Source organism: Mus pahari, chromosome 14 (assembly GCF_900095145.1).
Source record: "Mus pahari chromosome 14, PAHARI_EIJ_v1.1, whole genome shotgun sequence".
Classification (NCBI taxonomy): Eukaryota; Metazoa; Chordata; class Mammalia; order Rodentia; family Muridae; genus Mus; species Mus pahari.
The window spans coordinates 67974397-67995257 of NC_034603.1; the positions used below are offsets into that span (position 1 = coordinate 67974397).

The 20861-nt window shown below is 49.7% G+C and overlaps 1 protein-coding gene across 2 annotated transcripts in view; it reads right to left on the reverse strand.

The window, feature by feature from the left end:
* Acly (ATP citrate lyase) overlaps positions 1–18106 on the reverse strand; it is a 53078-nt gene extending 34972 nt beyond the window's left edge. For both annotated transcript variants that reach the window (XM_021214022.1, XM_021214021.1), the window contains exons 1-11: positions 17901–18106; positions 13479–13660; positions 11776–11898; positions 10071–10133; positions 9412–9602; positions 8885–8964; positions 6738–6868; positions 5871–5989; positions 4914–5050; positions 4169–4230; positions 2749–2866 (exon numbers count right to left, since the gene is read on the reverse strand). In XM_021214022.1, the coding sequence (XP_021069681.1) occupies positions 2749–2866; positions 4169–4230; positions 4914–5050; positions 5871–5989; positions 6738–6868; positions 8885–8964; positions 9412–9602; positions 10071–10133; positions 11776–11898; positions 13479–13637 (1183 nt within the window). In that variant the 5' untranslated portion in view covers positions 13638–13660; positions 17901–18106. The remainder of the gene's footprint in view (positions 1–2748; positions 2867–4168; positions 4231–4913; positions 5051–5870; positions 5990–6737; positions 6869–8884; positions 8965–9411; positions 9603–10070; positions 10134–11775; positions 11899–13478; positions 13661–17900) is intronic.
* Positions 18107–20861: the final 2755 nt, after the last annotated feature.

The window sequence follows — 20861 nt, forward strand, 5'->3', positions numbered from 1 at the left end:
TCTTCTCTCCTATCTAATGTTAGGGGGAAAGTGGGAAGAAAGGATGAAAAAAGGTGTGGGGAGGATAAATTAAGGGTAATTTGTTTTTACTTGTGATTTTTTTTTTTTTTTTTTCTTTTTTGAAACAGGGTGCAGGGTGTCTCCTTGCATCCTTAGAACTCTATGTAGACCAGACTGGCCTTGAACTCACAAAGATTCACTTGTGTCTGCCTCCTAAATGCTGGGATTAAAGGCATACGCCACCACCTGGCTAAAGAATAGATTACTGAATCTACTTTTAGACCAAAGAACATCAACAAGGGAAGCATTTTTACATTGGCATAGACTCTGTATGTTGACAGAGGTTTAGGACTACAGTTTGCCCACAACATACTATGTATATATGTTTCAACTCTTGTTTAAGATATTATAATCCATGTAATGTGACATTCTATTCCTTGAAAGCTGCTATTGCAAACTGTTTAGCCTAATTAAAAAAAAAATTGCAAGTTAGTATTCAGACAATCAAACTCATGGTCATGTTAGATACTAGCCTAATTAATTACAGTAAGATGTTTTCAGAGTAGAAGAGAGAGTAAATAGATATAAGCAATGTTTCCCTATTCAGATAGGCTTTAGCTAGATAGTTGGTCTTCAAAACAATTCTCAGAGACCCACAGAAAATGGCATTTAAGGATGTTTAAATAACAAAAGGCTTTTTTGACAATGAGACAGGTCTGCTCCTGGCAGCCTCCTTATACTACTTCAAAGAAGAGGATGAACATCAGGAATCTCTTTATGGAGTTTGCTTCCTATGTGGCAAGCTAGCCATGGGCTAAGAAGCTTCCCTTACAGCTCAACCGCTGACAATATGCTGTCCACACAAACAAGACGCAGGGAAGTCAACTGCCAAGCTTTTCAGTGACAAGGTAGGCAAGTAATTCATAATTCCTGCTTCCTAGAAAACTCTGATAGACATTCTGGGCCAGAAGACTGTCGATGATGCTCCAATGCCACAGAAATTTTGGGGGACTGTCCAGGTAGCAAGCTTTTCCTGTCATTTCTATAGTTTTGGAAGCTGCTTGCCTACACTTTGTGCACACTCAGGTACTAGTTAATCTTCTCAGGTCTCCGATGGGGCTGAAGACTCCATAGTTACAGTCTCACAGTTAAGCTGAAGTTGTTTAGGGTTTAGAAAAATGTTTTGTTTTGTTTTGTTTTGTTTTTTCAAGAGGGTTTCTCTGTATAGCCCTGGCTGTCCTGGAACTCACTCTGTAGACCAGGCTGGCCTCGAACTCAGAAATCTGCCTGCCTCTGTCTCCCGAGTGCTGGGATTAAAGACGTGCGCCACCATGCCCAGCTAGAAAAATGTTTTAAGGTCTAAGAAGATGTTTCTGGTTGGTAATACAAGTTATGATAGAAACTGATTTAGGTACAGAATTATGAACACACTAAGACAGGATAGATAGTGATTGGACATTATGAATGTAAAAATCTTACCTGATAGTTTTCATAATTGTTATTATTGTATATAACTTATTACTGAAACAGAAAAAGCCTTTTATTGGACTAAAAGGGGGAAATAAGCCGCGCCTTTAATCCCAGCACTCGGGAGGCAGAGACAGGCGGATTTCTGAGTTCGAGGCCAGCCTGGTCTACAGAGTGAGTTCCAGGACAGCCAGGGCTAAACAGAGAAACCCTGTCTCGAAAAACCAAAAATAGATAAATAAATAAAAGGGGGAAATATAGAGAGAATCTCTTGTGTACTGTATGGAAGCATCACCTGTCAATAAAAAGCTGATTGGCCTATTAACTTAGGCAGGAAATAGGAGGTGGGAGTTCCAGCAGAGATAGAGGAAACTGGGATAGAGTCAAGAGATTCACCCTGAACTCCGAGGAGACAGACGCATGAAACCGAGAAGAAGTAACCTGTCATGTGGCACTCATGGAATACAATGGGCGGGTTAATTAAGTTATGAGCTAGTAATTTCATTTCAGAGTTGATATTTCAAGAACTGGCATGTGAGTGAAAAGGCCCATGGCTACACCAACCACCCTCTCACACCTAAGTCAATGTATGCTACGCCTCTGCTCAAATCCAGAATGAGCTGCCAACTCAGGGTCACAGCCATGACTGTCCGAAGCTGTACAGCCACACCTCCTCCCTCTTGACCCCAGGCTACAGTCCTCTCTTCTGGTCTTCTTTCCCCTCCCCTCCAGACAGGTCCACTGTAGCCTTGGAATATGGCCTTTCCTCTGCAGAAATCGTCCCTCTCCCCTGCTCTCGATGGTTACTAACTGTCACCCTTTCTAGTCACCTGATTCCTTTAATTACTTCATGGGAGTCAGCATGACGTAACAGTTAAGCTAAAACCCCAATACCCAGCGCACTACTAGGCATAGAGCAGGCATTCTGAATTTATTAAATGCAGAGCACAGCCACTCTCAATTTAAAGACATTCCACCATGGAAGAGTCCAAAGACCCTTTTCCAGATGCTCCAGACAGAAGGGAGAGGATGCTGGATGTTGGACAGATGGCTCAGCAGTTAAGAGCATTTGGATGTGCTTGCACAGAACCCAGGCTCAATTTCCAGCATCCACATGGTGGCTAACAACCATCTTTAATGCCAGTTCCTGAGCACCTCTTATGGTATCTGTGAACACCCGACACTGTACACCATATATATACAAACGTGCGGAACATTCATACACATAAAGTAAAAAAATCATTTAAAAGGGGGGGGAGAAATAAAAGTTCCCCATCTTACCAACTTCTCCCATCACTCGTAATCCCTCTTGATAGTTGGGGCCACCTCTTCGGACAAAGATGGTGACCTCATGCTCCTTCAGGGGGCCCTGGTAATCCCGAATTGCTCTCACAATGCCCTAGAGAAAGCCAAAAGGATAACAGAGATAGGTGACGAGGAGGCAGCTGCAAATCAATGTAGAACCACGACAGACAAATGCACAGCTGCACACAACAAGAACTGCTTCTCACACAGCACAACAGGCCCTACTGGCCAAGGACTATGGATGAACATACACACAGGCTAAGAGAACATCACAACTCCAGGCCCAATGTGTGACCATACAGCAGTCAAGAACCGTACCTCTCAAGAGGACAGTCATCGGCAATGCTTGCAGGTCTCTCTGTACTGGCTGCAGTCACTGCACTAACATACCTCTTAGTGCAATTAGGCTGGGGGAGTCTATGTCAGGGCCCTACACAAGGCTTCTCACTTATGAAGATATGGCCTTCCTTAATGTCGAAAGCCACCTAAGTGATTTAGGGAATAGCTTTTATGATGGTCTCCAACCAGTTTGGAAAATGAGAGGCTGCACTTCTCAAAACAGCACGCTGACCATGGACTTGGAAGTTTAATTTCATGTCACAGGATATTATACAACTCCTGCTCAGTGCCTACCAAGGATGCTATCCGTTCTGCAGGCTATCTTAAAGCTACTGAAGTAAGCTCAATTCAGTGAATCAGGCCCAATTAGGGAGATCTTGTAGCCAGACCTAACGAACCATGGTGGTTCACTTTTTGAGAGCTCAGACTTTCAAAGTGGACGCCATCATCCTGAAGACATAGATGGGATGACCACGTGTGGCATGTTCCTTTAAAGCCTCATTGGGCACCACAACGTGGAATAACAAACAGCCTTCTGAAAGGCGAGTCTGAAGAGGTGAAATCCGAGACACGGGAGCTTTGTCATCTTTGTGGACTGAAATCGCCTTTTTCTAAAAGGATGTTCCCAAGGTCCTGCCTCAAGGCCATGCACAGGGACACAGACTCAGAGGACTCTGGCTGGATGAGGTCATCAGAGCTGTCCTCACCGCAGCAGACTGGTGCTGAGAACAAGGACAATCACGTCCAGTCTCTGAGAACCATTTCTGAGACGAGAGGGCAAGCATGCATCCTCTCCCTCGGCTGCAGGCAGGAGAGGGACGTTTTAGCAAACGCTAACTGCAGAGACACACAGCTTCAGATCCACACCTCCTGTCTTCTGCTTTTCCTCCACAAGGACCCTAGGACAGGGTCCAATCTCCAACACCAAAAGAGAAAGACTGACAAACTCTAGGTCACAAGCCCTTTAGCCAGGCTAAGGCAATGCACGGGCACTTGCCTGCTTCAGGCTCACCTCCGCTATCCCCAGCCCATTTTCCCACTGCTCACAGCTGGTTACCTTGAAGGTGGCAGCCACATTGGTGAAGTTTGCAATGCTGCCTCCAATGATGAGGATCTTGCCTGGATTGGGAGGGAAAAGCAAAGTCAACAACGTTAGAGATGTACAAGACTCGAGCCTGGCCCCAGAAACCCAACTGAGGACGTTCTGGAAGGGGTACAGGGAGCGAGCATGATGATCTCCCCAGAATCCCACCCAGCTTGCTCAAGAGTCCACTACCCACATTACCCAGTGGCAGTCACTCAAACCTGCTTCTCTACCTTTTGGCTGGTACCCAGAAGTAGTCTAGCATGGTGTCTTGATAATGCTGGTAGGAATCAATCAATCTCTCTGTCTCTGTCTCTCTGTCTCTCTGTCTCTCCCTCCCTCCCTCCCTGTTGGAACCGGTGTGTATAGCCCTGAACACTGGGCATGTGGGGAAGGGACACTAGGCGTCACTAAGCCTGATAAACTCTAAGAATCACTAAACTCTTACATTCACCACAGCAAAAGCACGCTGCAGCCTTTTCCTCCTCGGGCTCCCTAATTGTATATGAGGTTAATTTCACACTCTCTCTTTGCCCCCTGTGAGTCCCTGAGTGGTGTCGCCAGTGTCTGTTAGCACTGAGAAAAAACAAACATCCTGACATTAAGTGTCTGGTCCTGTATTACAAAGGACCATGGCCTCGGTGATTCTAGCACAAATCTTCCATATGCTGTGCTCTCCGGGTGTGTGTACATCCCAGCACTCAGGCCTGCGCCTCACCTTCTGGGTGCTTCTCTCGAGTCATAAGTGAGAGGATGGTCTTGGCATAGTCATAGGTCTGCTGTTCACTGGGGGCACCCGAGTATTCCCCGTAATTCGCCAGTTCATTGACACCTCCAAGATCACAGATGGTGTCACTGCCAGAGAGACACAGAATTCAGTGCTTGGTCAGGGCAGAAGAGCATCAGACCTGTACAGAGTTACTCATCATGCCCACAAGCATGGAAGTCAGCCTGCAGGACTGGCCTTGCAGACCTATAACCTTCAACCCTGACTTGAGCCTCTGTTGAAGGTCGATGTGCTCTGAGACTTGCCCAGGCAGAGCACTTCGCCAGCCTCGGGGCACCAAGGTCTTGGACACACGGTGTGGGTAAAATGAACAATGAGCAATACTTGACACAGCCCAGAGATAGAAGAAGATACAAGAACTCGTATGCTGCAGGAGTCCCAGAGGAGCGAGCTGCTGCAGCCAGAGCAGCAGGAGAGCTACGACCACTCACCACAGTTTCAGAGAAAAACCAGCCAGTTGTTTGAAAGGACATAAAGCATGATCCCAATACTTCTAAAAACTGAAAAGGTGCAGATGTTTGTCTAGATATTAAAATGCCGGAGGAGGACGGAGTAAGATATTCTCTGACTTTCTGAGGGGCGAGTGAGGAGCTTTTACTTTCTAATGTACTTTTGTGTTTGTTACGTTTCTCTGAGGCACACATCATCAATGATGAGAACTAAAACCATACAGTGAGGTCACTTTTAACTACATGAGATTACAGAAGATGCTATGCCCAGGGCAGGTGGCCCTAGAGACTTTGGAAACCCTCCAGGATGTGGCTGCGTTTATTGTCCAGTATGTTCCTACACCACAGACAGGAGAGAAACTAGGGACCCCGGCAATCCCCACATGGAACTGTGTGGGTAACCTGGCTGGCAACCACCTGCACCCCTCCTTCTTGTCACCTGTACACGACGGAGGCGCCACCCCCAGCAACCATGGTCCAGATGCGCCCCTTGGGGTTCAGCAAGGTCAGCTTCAAGCTTGCCCCACTTTTGGCATCCAGGTCTGCAATGTAGGCTTCCTGGGGACCAGAGAACCACAGGTGGCCTTTTGAGCAAGCACCCTGTTGTTCACAAGGTTCCAAACCCCAAGACCACAGCTCTCTATCTGAAGGCACATTAGAAGGTTATTCAATCATTACCGTGGGCTGAAGACTGTGCAAAGTCCCAGACCTGGGACAGATTCTGAGAGTACCTTTAAAGTACCAAAACCACCCACATCCTGGAAACAAATTTCCTGCTCCATTTCCTGACACCAAGCCCTCGGTCCTGTCCAAATCCAGATCTCACTAGGTCCCACTGCTTCCCTCTCACTCTCCACACCGGCTCACCCCACATCCTTGTCCCCTCCCCAGCCCTCGTCCTTCCTCCAGCCTGCATAGATGATCTCACACAAGGCCTGAGCCTGCTGGGAGGACCTCTCAGAGGACGGGGGTGGGAAAGAGCAATTAAAACTCTCAGCCAGTGGCCAAGAGAAGAACCTTCGCATCAGGGTCGGGAAGAGCCGCTTGGGATGATCAAGAAGCAGCAAATCAAGTCAGGAGCCCCGGGAGGCGGACTGAGAGCTCTGCCTAAAAGGGTTTCTGGCCAGGATTCAGAGACTTGGCTGATTTCCACCCCGACCCCCAACCTCACTGGGATTTTAAGAAAATTAAATGGTTCTCTGTCTTTCCTTTCCTGCCAAATACAGAGCCAAGAAGGGGACCAAATGATCATCTAGAATTAGTCACTGTCTCCTAGGCCCTATCACCCTTCCCAACACTGCCTTACCTCGGGGTACGCCTCACGCCCAAAGGGGGGAGGGAACTCTATATCACCCCACTTGACTTTACAGATGTAGTCAGCCGTGGCATCCACCTTGGCCGCCAAGTCAAGGATGTAGACACCATCTTTGGTCACCACTAGGAGAAAAGTCAAAATAATGTGAGATACCAGCTCTAAGGTGAGGCGACACAGCCGCCAGCCTCCCAGCCATCCCTGCACGCTCTGCCAGGCGCACTCTCACACGCACACACTCACAACCACAAATCACTATACGGCCCTCATGGAGACAGGGTCTGCCCTAGCACAAGGAGAATCCTCTCAGAACATTGCCCACTCACGGCCTTCTGAGAACAGGGCAAAGGAGACGGGGTTTATTGCCATAACAAGTTTTGGACATCTTTATAAAATGCCATACTCCTTGCTTTAAATACTCAAGCACTAGCCTACCCATAGCCCTGACATTAAAAACAAAAACAAAAACAAAACCCACCAACCAAAACAAAGCCACCCCAGTTTTCTGTAGTGAGTAATACATGGGAGAGGCCATACGTTCAATCCCTTCTACCAAATAATATATTAAAGAATAAGTAAGGGGCTGGTGAGATCCATCAATGCATAAAGGTACCTGCCTCAAAGGCTGAAGACCCCCATATGGTAGGAGCAGATGTGCAATACACACACGAACTCGTGTGTGCACGCACACATACACACAGAGTGTAAATAAACAAATGTATATATATAAAAAAAATACTAAATAGGGGATGATATATGCTGAGCCATCTCTGTTTGTAACTCCAGCTGTCAGACATAACTTTCTGGCCACCACAGGCACACATGGCATACACAGATACATAGACATAAAAAAAAAAAAAATCTAAACATTTAAAATGAATTTAAATAAATAAAACTGTTGGAGTGGGTATGGAGGCACAGGAGAATCAGGAGGACAGAAGTCCGAGGTCATGCTCAGCTATATAGCGAGTGAGTTTGAGGCTAGGGTGGACTAAACTTGACCCTACCTCAAAACAACAAAACCCAAAGCAACAACAAAAAAAGCCTGTTGGTTTAGGTTCTGGGTTCAAACCCATGTATCGCCACATCACCACACCCATCTCATGAACCTCTACTTCCAGAAGCCCTAGGTGTGTCCATCTCAGCTTTAGTGGTCTCGCTAAGGAAGTCTAAGGTTTGGTGCAAGGTACTCACCCCCGGGTGCTCTGGGCCCCAGGCCAGCACATTCATCTGCAATACCTCACTGAGCATCCTGATTTCTCCCCAGGCCATTTAGCTAATTAAGTTAGCATACAGCCATCTGGCCCATTCCAGGAGCTGCGGTCTCAGCTGAAATTTGGTAATTCCTCTCTCTTGGACTTTGTCCTGAGCCAGAATCTGCCAGGCCATCTGCCTCCTTCACAGCTTCAGAGCCTGCAACCAGCTCCTCTTGGTGTTAGGAGTAGTAAATGATTAACCAATACCCAAGAGAGGCCTCCAGGTACCAGGAGGATCGGACCAGAGCCTCGGAAGCCTAACCTGCAGGCAGGAACACACAATAGACAAACCAAAGCCAGGACTTCCCCTTAGAGTAGGACAAATTAAGGCCAAAGAAAGAAGCTGGAGTTCGCTAAGATATGAATAAATTTTAGGCTGGAGAGATGGCTCCGTGGTTAAGAGCACTGACTGCTCTTCCAGAGGTCCTGAGTTTGATTCCCAGCAACCACATGGTGGCTCACAACCACCTGTAATGAGATCTGATGCCCTCTTCTAGTGTGTCTGAAGACAGCTGCAAGGTACTCATATACATAAAATTAAATAAATGATTCAAAAAAATTTGTTTAAAAAAGATATGAATAAATTACAGTCTGGGTACTCAGAAACAGGAGGTGACACTAGAGACCACTTCTTATGGGGACACCCTGGGTACTCACTAAAGTTCTGTACTGCCTTCTGGCACCAGAGCCCAGGCTCTCTGAACACCAAGGCCAGAGTTACTACTGACAGCATGGGGGCCCATCCCCATCCCATCCCAATCCCCATCCCCATCCTCATCCCATCCCATCCCATCCTCATCTTCATCCTATCCTATCCCATCCCATCCCATCCCCATCCCATCCCCATCCCATCCTATCCCCATCCCAGCAAACAAAGCTTGTTACCAAGGGGGTTGATCTCAAGGTAGGTGAAGTACAGATCCTCGTAGAAATTAAACAGACCAGAGATGAAGCTGGCCAGGATTCTAGAAGGGAGAGGGAAAGAAGGCCAGTTAACTCGTCAGGGCAGGACTGGGCACCCAGCTCCCATTCCCACCCCCTGGCCTCCAGCAGGCTCACTGTCGCTGACAGCCCAGCCTCATGTCTCCACTCCTGACACTTGGGCCCCCACTGTCCAACCCCGCCAACCCTGTTCCCTGGGCTGTCACTCTTCAAACACTGAGGCGGAAAGAAGCTGTCAAGCTCAGAGCCAGAGAAGGCAGCAGCCAGACAGGGGCAAGGAGGTGAGGGATGAGGCTGGCATACTGCGCACTGATGACACGCCCACACCCTCCCCACACAGGTGGCTCCCGAGCAGGGGGGCCCACTCTGCCTTCTCTCTCCTGTACCCAGAGCCCAGTGCACTGGTCTCCCATGTCACACTGGACTTCTTGTCCCCATTTGTGCCCACGCTATCCTTGTCAAAACTCAACTCTTTCTTGTCTTCAGGTGCATGGACCAACAGGTGTCTCTTAATGTCCTCGGTGTTCAGCTTCTCGTCCACACCCACAAGTAGCTTCTGGGCTTTGGCATCCACGTCGCCCACATCCACACCACCTTCGTGGTGGAACAGGACGTAGTCTCCCTCCCGGGTAGCATAGATGCACACGTAGAACTCCTCCGCCTTGCAAGTAAAAGAGACAGCGTGAAGCTGGTAAGGGGGTCAGAGAGCCTCATCCAGGAGCGGGACCACCCAAGCCCTACGGTCTCATTTCTAAACCCTAACACAAAGTATTCACCCCCAAGGAGATCTGTGTGCTACCTTCTGCTAGGCGACAAACAAAGACAGGCCTCAGCCTCCTTAGCTGGCTCAGTGTGGTCCCACCTTGGAATGGGTTCTGCCTTCAAGTTCTCATCCCAACAACAGGAGGTCCCTCTGTGACCTGCTCCAGCTGTTTCATTGCAAACTAAGCCTTCCTTTCATCTCTGGACTCCTTGCCCATGATTTCCTCCAGGCCTTTGCTGGAGCTTTGGAGACCCTGGTACCCTTGGCTTCTCCCCTTGGCACCTTAGCCTCTCCTTTCAATATTTTTGGAGGACAATCACAATGCTGCAGGAAGAAAAAGATCCAGCTTGGCACTGCCTCACATACCTGACTGTGGGGGACGAAGGGTTCAATCAGAAAGTTCTTGAGGAAGCCTTTGGCCTTGCCAACCTAAGGAGGAATTGAGGGAGATGCCGCTTAGATGTGTGGTACATTCTTCACAAAGGCAAGGCTCAAGCACTACCACGGGGCAAGGTGACTTCCCTACAAGTCAGGACAGTGGGGTCACAGATGAACTTAAGGAGTTCTCAGGAGACTCCCTCTTTACATGAATACTTTTACTTATGTCTGGGGAGGGGGACAGGAATGTATGCATGCCATGCCAAGGAGTGGAGATCCGTGGCTAACTCAAGATGGTTCTCTCCCTCCACCCTGTGGATCCCAAGGATCAAACACAGGCCATCAGACCTGGTGACAAGCACCCAGCCCACTGATCAATCCTACTAGCCCAGGCAGTCAAACAGGGAGGTGGGAACTTGGGTTTGATGGTGATAGCCCACAACTTTGCTCTGGGGTGTACCTCGTGACTCAACCTGAGGACATGAGTCTAGGCCTGAGGGGTAGGGGAGAGGAGAGCCAAAGGCTGATTAGGTAAAATTGTTCTTCCTGTGTTTCCTGGCTGAAGACAACAGGCCTGCAGAGCTAATCAGCTTGAGTGGGTCCCTGGCGGCAGCAAAGGCGAGACAGCCCTCATCCCAAGCCCCCCGCCTGCTTCCCGCCCGCCATGCGTCACTGCTGAGTCAGGGACCAGACAGTGATCCATCAGAGGTAATGAGCCGCTCCAGCCAGGTCTGACACAGCTGCCAAGCTCAGATGTCCGTGACACCTCCCTCCCACCCGTCTGCTGAGGAGAGTCTGTGCTCCCCGAGGACACTGTTCAGTACCCAGCCCTACCACCTCTCCCCGGGAGCCTGGGAACCCAAAGGTCAGATCTCTCCATCCCCGGACTCACAGCTTCAAAGATCCGTCTTTACCCACAAGGACCGGAGACTAGGAAACAAACAGTAGGAGCGGCTTTGAGGAAGGCCGACATGGAGGGAAGTGGCTAATGCCACCTCCCAGGGCAGCCATAGAAAAAGAACAGCTCATCTCTGACCCATGCCTTTCCCAGACAAGCACCAGTATCTGCAGAATTCTGTACCAAGCAGATAGAAACGCATCCTTCCCAGGCTAGGACAAGCTTCAGAGCCACCCCATCTCTTCCCCACCTCCCTTGGAGAGTGAGGAGAAGAAACAGCTCCACCCCAGAGCATAGCTTAGCCTTCCTAAGCCGCACCTTAGCTCTCATCCTCATAGTTGAGAACAGTCACGGAGCTGGGAGAACTAACTGCATTTAGTCTTCGGCATTAATAACTGTCTCCATCTGTGGCTCCCTAGCCGATGTATCTTTCTTGCCTAAGAATTATGCAGTTCCCCTTTTCGTCTTGGTTTAGTCCCCCCACCTGGAAAGCACGTCACCCGGACAGCAAGCAGTTCTCAGCATGAGTACGAGCCCTGTCCCCACATTGGTGGTCACAGTGTCTTCGCTGTTCTGTAGTGCATCTTATCTGAAGCAGCGTTAGTGGACTGATCTCCTAATGAAGGCGCTGGGAATGACCAGCAAGACCGGGCTGCAGCCAGAGCAGTCCACACGCCATCTTTTTCTCTGCTGCTATGTGACTGGTTAGGTTATGAGCCATAAGTTGGCTGATCTAGAGGTCGCCATGTTGTTTGTGACCATCCCGACCTCCCCCACCACTACACCAAGACTCACGGTGGCTTCATGTCCCAGTCGAGGTTTTAGCCAGGATTTGACTCCATCCAGAGAGAGGTTGACCCCGACGAGGCCAAGCTTTCCTCGACGTTTGATCAGCTGGTCTGGCTTGACAACCAAGCTCTGCAATGAAAGGGGTTGGGAAAGGAAAGGGGAACTTAGGGAGTGACGTTGTATGGCCTTGATCGTCCTGCTTCCAGATCCAGCTCACATTTATCCAGCTCACACTTATCCAGCTCACACTTATCCAGCAGGGCCACTTTCCTGCCCAGAAGCCTTCCTCGACTACCCCAGCCGAATCTTTTGACCACCAGGAGACTGCCAGGATGAGCCTGGCAGGGTAGACACTCCGGAGACATCTGCTGAATGAGCAATCTCTTGCTTTCTCCATGTGAAGAATTAGCTGCATAATCCAACCATGTTTACAACACGGGCCAGTCCTTGTGGTCTAAGACTTAGGACTTTGGAGCCGGGCGTGGTGGCGCACGCCTTTAATCCCAACACTCGGGAGGCAGAGGCAGGCGGATTTCTGAGTTCGAGGCCAGCCTGGTCTACAAAGTGAGCTCCAGGACATCCAGGGATATATAGAGAAACCCTGTCTCAAAAAACAAAAACAAACCCAAAAAACAAAACAAACAAACAAAAAAAGACTTAGGACTATTGGAGACAATCTGATCAACTCCATCCCTGTTTAAACCCTAACCACAACGGGCCAGGCAAATCAGGCCCTAGCTCCAGAACCAGGAAATTTACTACCATCCCAGCCGCCTCAGAAAGGAAAAAAAACAAAATATCATAAGGCCTTGTCTGGGCCTGCCAAAGAAGTCTAAGGGCTTCCCAAAGCCACCCCAAAGATGCTATAAAGGGATCTTAAGAGCGTCTACTCCATGCTTAGCCATCAGCCATTTTCTCGAAGTACAAGGTCCCACTTCTTTATTTATTCATCCTTATGTGTGGGTGTGCTTTGCCTACATGTATGCAGGAGAGGATATCAGATCACCTGGAAACGGAGTTACAGATGGTTGTGTGCTGCCAAGTAGAAGCTGGAGTCAAACCCATGTTCTCTACAAGAAGAGTGCCTGACCTTAACCACTGAGCCATCTCTCTAGCCTCAAGGTCCCACCTCTTAGTTGTCCTGAGATGTTCCACTTTGGGGAAGGGAAGTATAAGCCTTTGTTTGGTTGGGTTTGGTTTTTCAAGAAAGGGTTTCTCTGTGTTATATTCCTAGCTGTCATAGAACTCACTCTGTAGACCAGGTTGACCTTAAATTCAGAGATTCTCCTGCCTCTGCCTCCTGTGTTGAGATTAAAGGCGCCACCATGCCAGACATAATTGATTTTTTTTTTTAACTGAGCCTTTACTAACTGCTGGACAGCACACTAAATGCTTCCTAGATGTTCCTGCTAATCCCTATAGCTCATAAAGTGTTATCCCTATTTGACAGATGGGGACCTAACTCAAGAGAAGTGAAATGGTTTGCCTCAGGCGACACGGTTCATAAATGGAGACGTGTGATTTGGGTACCAGTCTGTCTGGTTCCATATGAAGGGCCCAGAACAAACACAAGACCCTGCTCAGCCAGCTGCAGACAGAGGCAAATCTGCGGTCGTGGCACTCCTTGGGACACCTCCAACAAATCAAATGCTTTCTCCTCCTCAGAGCCTGAGCTGAACAGAAGGGCTCAGGGTGCAGACAGAACTTACCTGGCTGAGCAGCCACGGGTGGTCCTGCAGCAGATGGGCCCAGTCTGTGTCGGGAGTAACCCGGGCATACTTGAACCGGTTCTGGATGGCCGAGGTGGTGCAGATGTACTTGTACAGGAGTTCTTTGCCGGTCTGCTCTGAAATTGCCTTGGCTGACATGGCTGCAGGGGGACCTGGTTTACCTACAGGGGGAAGAGGACCTGGCTGGTCAAGGAAGGCCAAAGCACTATCTTCCCCAACAGGTTGGATCTACTCCCAGCTGCCCCCAAACAAGACAACTAGATCTTGGCTTTTCTCAAGAGAAAGAAGAAGGGCCACCCTGGCAGGAGGGGATGGAAGGTGTCCCCAAAGCAGCGTCATTGTCAGCTGCACAGATCGAGATCTCGAGGTGAGGAAATTATAAAAATTAGGAAGGTAGCACCAGATACAGTAGTGTCGTCCCATAATTCCCCTCACCTGGGAGGTAGAGGGAGAAAGATCACAAGGTCAAGGCCAGCCTGGTCCATATGAGATCCGGCCTCAAAAAGAGAAAGAAAGAGAAAGGGGGGGGGGGGGAGGAGGGAGGGAAGGAAGAAGGGAGAACAAACAAGGACAACAAAAAGTGCAACGTTCTTCTGGAACTCTTGGATTGACCTTAACCTTGTCTCTACTCCCTCTGGGCAAACTAGCTGGCCACAACACCTTCAGTCCAGAGCAAAAGGCAGATCAAAGGGGAAGCTAGGAAATCCAAGAGTCAGATCCAAATGTGAATACTGTTCTATGAGATGGGCCCGGACACACTGAACTATTCTTTATGTCCTTATGACCGGGGAAGAACACTGCTAGTCTTGTTTTCTTCCTAGGTTTCACCCTCCTCCCTGACTCCCCTAATAGAGCACAGGCCCTGGTGGGGTAGGAGGAAAGAGTTACCTCAAAGCTCCTTTCCACTCGGACACTAGACTCCCACCTCCAAGTACATAGCAGTCCCAGGGCAGGGAACTATGACCCACAGATCATCCCATCCACCCCACTGAGTCATCTGAGCTGTCAGCTTGGAGCAAAACCCTCTAAGCAAAACAGAGGTCTCTCTGGGGACCACCCTGTACTAGTCATTCCTTAACTGAGCCAGGACTGGGGAGAAGGCAGAAGCTGTCTTCGGAGCTGCAAGCATAGCTCACTGGCAAGAGTGCTTGCCCAACACGCATAAGGCCCTGGGGTTTGCTCCCCAGCACTGCAAGAAATAACTTACCTCATGGGAGCGCATCAAGTCCACTAAGATTCATAATCCCATTTCTCTGACAAAGAATCAAAATTCAGAGGGAGGGCGTGAACTTGCCTAAGAAGGCGGACTCACCAGTTAGGACTTGGGTCCTAGCACTCTTACAGCTGAGTCTCTAGGAAACAGCTACTGCAGCCTAACAGAAAGACCACTTCTCCCAAGACTGACTGTCCCCCTTCGACTCAGGAAGAGTCTATAAGGAGAATTCTCTCATCCTTCCTGCCCACTACCTTGCCAGACACCCCCATTCTCCCCCAGAGCAGCTTGTGGAGAACACTGAGAAGAGATGGAGAAAGGAAACGCAGTCATGCCAAATGCCTGCCTGGATCAAGACAAGCTGCCCCTGCATCTCCTAAAGGGCCAGAATGGAAGCTGTTGGATTTGCTCAAGAGAAAAAGTCAAGTACGCGTGAGGAGGGGGAGTTAAGGAGCTGGCCGGCTGACACACCCAGGAAGGTTAGTTAGTGTCCTCTCGTAGCCCGGGGAAGGCAAGAGTCACAGGCCACACTCAACTCCCCTGCCAACGGGCCACGCTGGGGAGGCTGGAGAGGCTAGCCCTGGTTGGGCTGCCTCCCCCTATCTCTAACGCACCACAGTGGGCACACTCAGCTTGGGACCTGGCTCAAAGTGAGTAGCTGGAAAGGGGCTTCTCCTGGGATAGCTTGGAACTCCTTAATTTGTTTCTGAAGGAGATGCCCCAGCCAGCCCCACTGCCCCAGAGTCCTCCACCCCCACCCACTCCAGTTCCATTTCCCAACTTCTTGACTCAGACCAGAAAAACTGGTCCTGACATCAAATGGGCACACCCACCCCTACCCACCTCCCAAACAGAATGCAGCTCAGGGCACCTTAATCAGAAAGAGAAGGGGGCAGCACTGACCACTTCCAGCCACTCATACACTTCAACAAACAGAATCACACACCTCAGAAGAAAGGAAGCCCCTGGGCCAAGCCTATGCCTATGCATTAGCCAGTTGACAGAAGACTGACCACAGTCCCTAGAATGTAGTACCTCGCAAAACAGACCCAAGACCCAACTAAGGGAAGGATGAAAGAAAAAAACACAACCTTAGGCAACTGAAGGAAATGAAATTTTTCTTAGTCTCAGATCACCAGGAGATGGTGTGGTGGTGTGCAAGAGTGTCTCCAGTCAGGAGGGAAAAAAAAAAAATAGATACAGAAACGTTTTGCCAGTTTACCAAAACAAGATGTGCCACCAGAGCACTGTGGCTTGGCTGGAAAGGCTGAGACAAAGGACTCATAGACTAACTGGAGGAAGGGCCTGGCTTCTCAGCAGGGTAGCTCTTACAACCCAGGAGGCCCCAGGAGAGATCAATCAAAACTTCACTCATCAATTCCCTGCTCTCGATAGATAGCAATGGATCGATAGCAATGGAGCGATAGCAATAGATCATGTGAGGTTCTTTCAGAATCTTAAAAAGCCTGAAAAACTGTGAGGGAAGTATTCACTTACTCAAACATGTGAAAACTTCCGTTATTAGGAACAATGTGACAAAGTACATCCGAATCTGGGATTGGAGACCCCCCTCCCACACACACACACACACCCCAAAGTCTTTCTCAGCCACTGATCGCTGATCGAGCTGTCAAATTTGTGATGGATGGTGTCACAGCAGTGCTGAGTGCCCACTCCCCCAGTGAACTGTTACCTGGTAACAATAACCTGCAAACTCTTAGTGGGAACCATGCCCAAGAATCCAACAAGCACATGCACCTATACACTTACATATATGAACACACACACTCATTCTCTCTGTCCTCTCTCTCTGTCCCCCCCCCTCTCTCCCCAAGAAAGGGAGCTTTTGAATTGAATGGGCTATTTTCTACAATGAGTGACCAAGGACTGAATTCACTCACTGAGGCCCCAGGAGCAGCCCAGAGGGAAGGGTGAATGAATGAAGCCTGCTTTTTTTAAGACTCCTCTGGGACCCACCTAGGATGTTTCTTAGGGTCGACAAAACACTCTCCCTTTAAGGGCTGGGGAGGGGACGACAAGCACGAAATCCCTATAGCAAAGGAACGGGGCAGAATTCTCTAGAGTATTCCCTCCTGCAGCAGACAGTGTCTAAATGGAGATTAAAAACAGCAGTTACTCTGTCTTGTCTTCAAGGCCTCCTTTTACTGCCCGCCCCCCCCGGGGGGGGAGATAAGCAGCTTTCTAAATGATCTTTGCAGGACAGTTACCTCTCTGATAGTCAAGAAACCCGAAATACTGAGCAAAGTTAGAGGGACAGTTAGAGGGTGGGATAGCAGACTAAAGTGCCTTATGCTGCCCTTTCCAAAATTATGTCAGGAGGGATCCCTCATGGCAGAACTTCAAGACTGAAGAAAGCAGCAGGCTTTGGGGACCGGACTTCTGCCAGGCCTGACAGGAGGTTGAGGTAGGTAGTAGCATCCTTTGCACACACGCGCGCCGGCGCACGCGCGCGCGCACACACACACACACACACACACCCTAGGAGCTTGTCTCATCCAGACTCCTGAGCACTCCGACCATCTGTTGTTTGGGGGCTACACCAGTAGGGAGCTCCTTAGTAGGGAGAGCCCATTCAGCGCCGCCGATCCGGAGCCAAGTCCTCGCAGCAAGGCCTCAGGCACTCTGAAGCAGCGTGACCCGGCGTGGCCAGGGCCCGCTCCCTCCACTTCGACATAGAGCTTAAGGGATTCACCACAGAACTAACAGGACAGGCCTGCTTGAGTCCGGTTTGCCAGCGGTCGGTGTGGGGAGAGTAGCCACCGCCATCTCTACTACCCGCCCCGGCATCCGGTGGGGAACACGAATGGGGCCCAAAAAAGTGTCCCAAAAAAGCCCGAGTAGACTCGAGAGCTGGCCCTGGGTGGAGCTGAGAAGAAGCAGGACGCGCAAAGGCAATCCGGAGGAGGGAGGAGAAGGAAGGTCGGTGGCAAGCAATGGGCAAACTCCCAGGAACTAGACTAGGATTGGGAGGGTGTAGACACGCGGCACGCGGCTGGGGAGAAGACTACTATAAAGCTGAGACCCGCACAAAACTTCCGAGCAGGTGCAGGGAGCGCGCGGGATCGCTCAGACGGCGAGCCCGGAGGTGGTTCCGGGTTGGGGGAGGGAAGCAGGAAGCTTAGTGGGTACTGGGGGGTCGCACCGGCGGCTACGATTACTGTACTCACCTCTTCGAGAAAGCCTGAGTGTGGCTCTCTGTCCGTAAGCACCAGCTCACCCCAACTCTCCGGATCGCTCCAGCCGCCCGCAGCTGCCGGGGATCCGGCTTTTGTCCCGGTCCAAGCGGGCTCCTCCCCGCCCCCCATCAGCTCACAGGCTAAGCAGCCCGGCGATTGGGCACACGCGTTCCCTAGCCTGAGCTCTAGGCTCCTCCCCATTCGCTGCTGCGGTAGCCCCGCCCTCAAGCCTGACCTGGGGCTGATGGGACTTGTAGTCCTGGACGTGGGCGGGGCCGTGGGCGGGGCCTAGGATGGGGAGATGGGCCGGGCGGCTCTAGGAGGAGAACCTACGAGGCTGGGGGCTGTGGCCTGATCGCTTCGGGGGCTGGGCCGGCCAGCCGCCGGGTTGGGTAGCTGAGGGAGGGGGTTGTTCGCCCAAAAGGCTGTAGCACTTCTGCCTGGACCTGGCGTCGTCTTCCTCCCTCCCAGGGGAGCAACTGACGTTCTTATCCCAGGCCGCCACACCAAACCCAGTGCGTTAGACCTTCTTTTGAAAAGCTATGTCTGCTTTCCTTTCACACGTGTCGCCTCTCGGCTCTCGGAAACCTCCCCATGGAATTTACTAGAGCCAGACTACAGGACCAGGCTACACAATCAGACTGCCCGACCTAGGACATAGTTTGGAGGAAGGGGTAAACTAGTGAGACCAGAAGGACGCCAGTCCCAACGCGAGTCCTCTTACAGGCTCACCTGAGCGCGGATCTGGGCGGAGCTGATCATTTATCTGAGATTAAAACCTAGGACTGGGGCCATCCCTGCCCAACCTCTCGCTCCCTCACCCAACCTCAAACTAAAGACACCGAAAGCAATGAACAACCTCCTCTTTTCTGTGTCTTGTGAGAGATAGAACATATTTTCCAAAACCAAAACTGGAGCGCCCAGTCTAACAGGTACCGGAGAGCTTCTGGGGCAGACGATATGAAATCAAAGCGTCCTGGAAATCATGAATTTTCTGCTTCCCCGGAGTGGAAACCTCTCTTGCTTGTCCCTTAGTCCCAGTACGTCTTCCCAGACAGTCCCAGAAACTAACAATTTCCCAGCTCTAGGAAGGAGGCCAGAATCATCCTCTAATCTGCTCAGGTGATGCATCAGCCCAGGATTCAGAGAATCTGCTTGGCTGTGCCCTGGGCAAAAACCCTGGGTCGAAAGCTCCCTGTAACAATGTTGCAACACTCTCCTGGGCAAACACTTTCCCAAGTCCCCCCACTCCCAGGCCCTTTTCCACCAGCTTTTGGATGGCTGAACTTGTTATACCCATGCTTGACCAGCATGTGCTCCTTGATGACGTCATTTTTTTTTTTTTGTCCCTTCCCTCATACTCATTCTTTAGAAATAACAGTTTAGAGTGCTCCTTGCTCCTGAAGTTGAGGGAGAGGCCCAGAACCTACCCAAATCTCTGTGAGTGATCACTTCTCCCTAGGTAAATATCTTCTCTGAAGTTGCTCAAATTCAGTCCCTGTAGGACAGCTCTTCAGAATTTTTCGTGACGTTTGTTTGTTTTCTGTTTGAGACAGAGTAACATGTTGCCCAGGTTGTTCTTAAACTTGTTGTATACATAGAGAACAGCCTTGAATGCCTATCCTCCTGTCTCAGCTTCCCAAATGCTGGAATAAGACACTGACCCTTGGGACTAGTTAGTCTTCACAAGCTAGCTAAGAGACTGTAGTTAATGTGAATTACCTGTGGGGTGTCCTAGAAAAATGGCTAAGCAGGTAAATGACTTGCTATGCAAAGATGATTCGAGTTCCATTGCCAAAACCACATAACAGCAATTAAAGAAAAATGGCTCCACAAAATTGATCTCTGAACTTCACACACATACACTGTAGTGCCTGTGTCCCCCTACATACACACAATAATAGCTTTTTTTTAATAGACAGGTAGATCTCTATGAGTTTCACACAACCTGGTCTACAGCACAACTATCCCTTTGGTTAGAAAAAAAAATAGCCTTTAGTCCAGCATGGTGGCACACACCTTTAGTCCCACCACTTGGGAGGCAGAGGCAGGTGTATCTCTGTGTGTTCGAGGCCAGCCTGGTCTACAAAGCAAGTTCCAGGATAGCCTGGGCTATACAAAGAAGAAAAAAAAAAAAAAAAAAGACACAAAGCAAAAAAAGAGAAAGGAATTGCCAGCAGGCTGTGGTAAGGCAGTGTTCTCAACCTTCCTAACGCTGCGACCCTTTAATCCAGTTCCTCATGGTGTGCTGACCCCCAACCATACAATTATTGTTTTGTTGCTACTTCATAGCTGTAATTTTGCTACTGTTATGAATCATAATTTGAATCTCTTCTATGCAGCATATCTGATATGCAGCTCCTGTGAAAGGGTCATTCAAAGCCCCCTCCAAAGGGTCCCCACTCACAGAGGGGAGGGAACCCAATACTCTCAGCATTCAGGAGCCTCGGTAAGGATGGTCAGGAGTTTGAGGGAAGCCTTAGCTGTACAGTAAGATTTTTGTCCAAGCAAGACAAAACACCGGAGCTAGAGAGATGGCTCAGCGGTTAAGAGCTCTTGATGCGGCTCTTCCAGGACTCAGGTTCAAGTCCCACCACCCCACATGGCAGCTCAAACCTTCCATAACTCTAGTTCTAGGAGCTATGATGCCCTCTTCTGTCCTCTGCAAGCACCAGGCACACACATGGCGCAGATGAACATGCAGGCAAAACACTAATAAAGATAATTTTTTTTTAAAAAAGAAAAAAGTAAAAAGGACACTCAGCCTGTGTGGTGGTGGCATATGCCTTTAATCCCAGCACTTGGGAGGCAGAGGCAGGGGAATTTCTGAGTTCGAGGCCAGCCTGGTCGAAACCTTGTCTCAAAAAAAAAAGAAAAAGAAAGAAAGAAAGGAAGGAAGGAAGGAAGAAGAAAGAGGAGGAGGAGGAGAGGGAGGAGGAGGAGGAGGAGGAG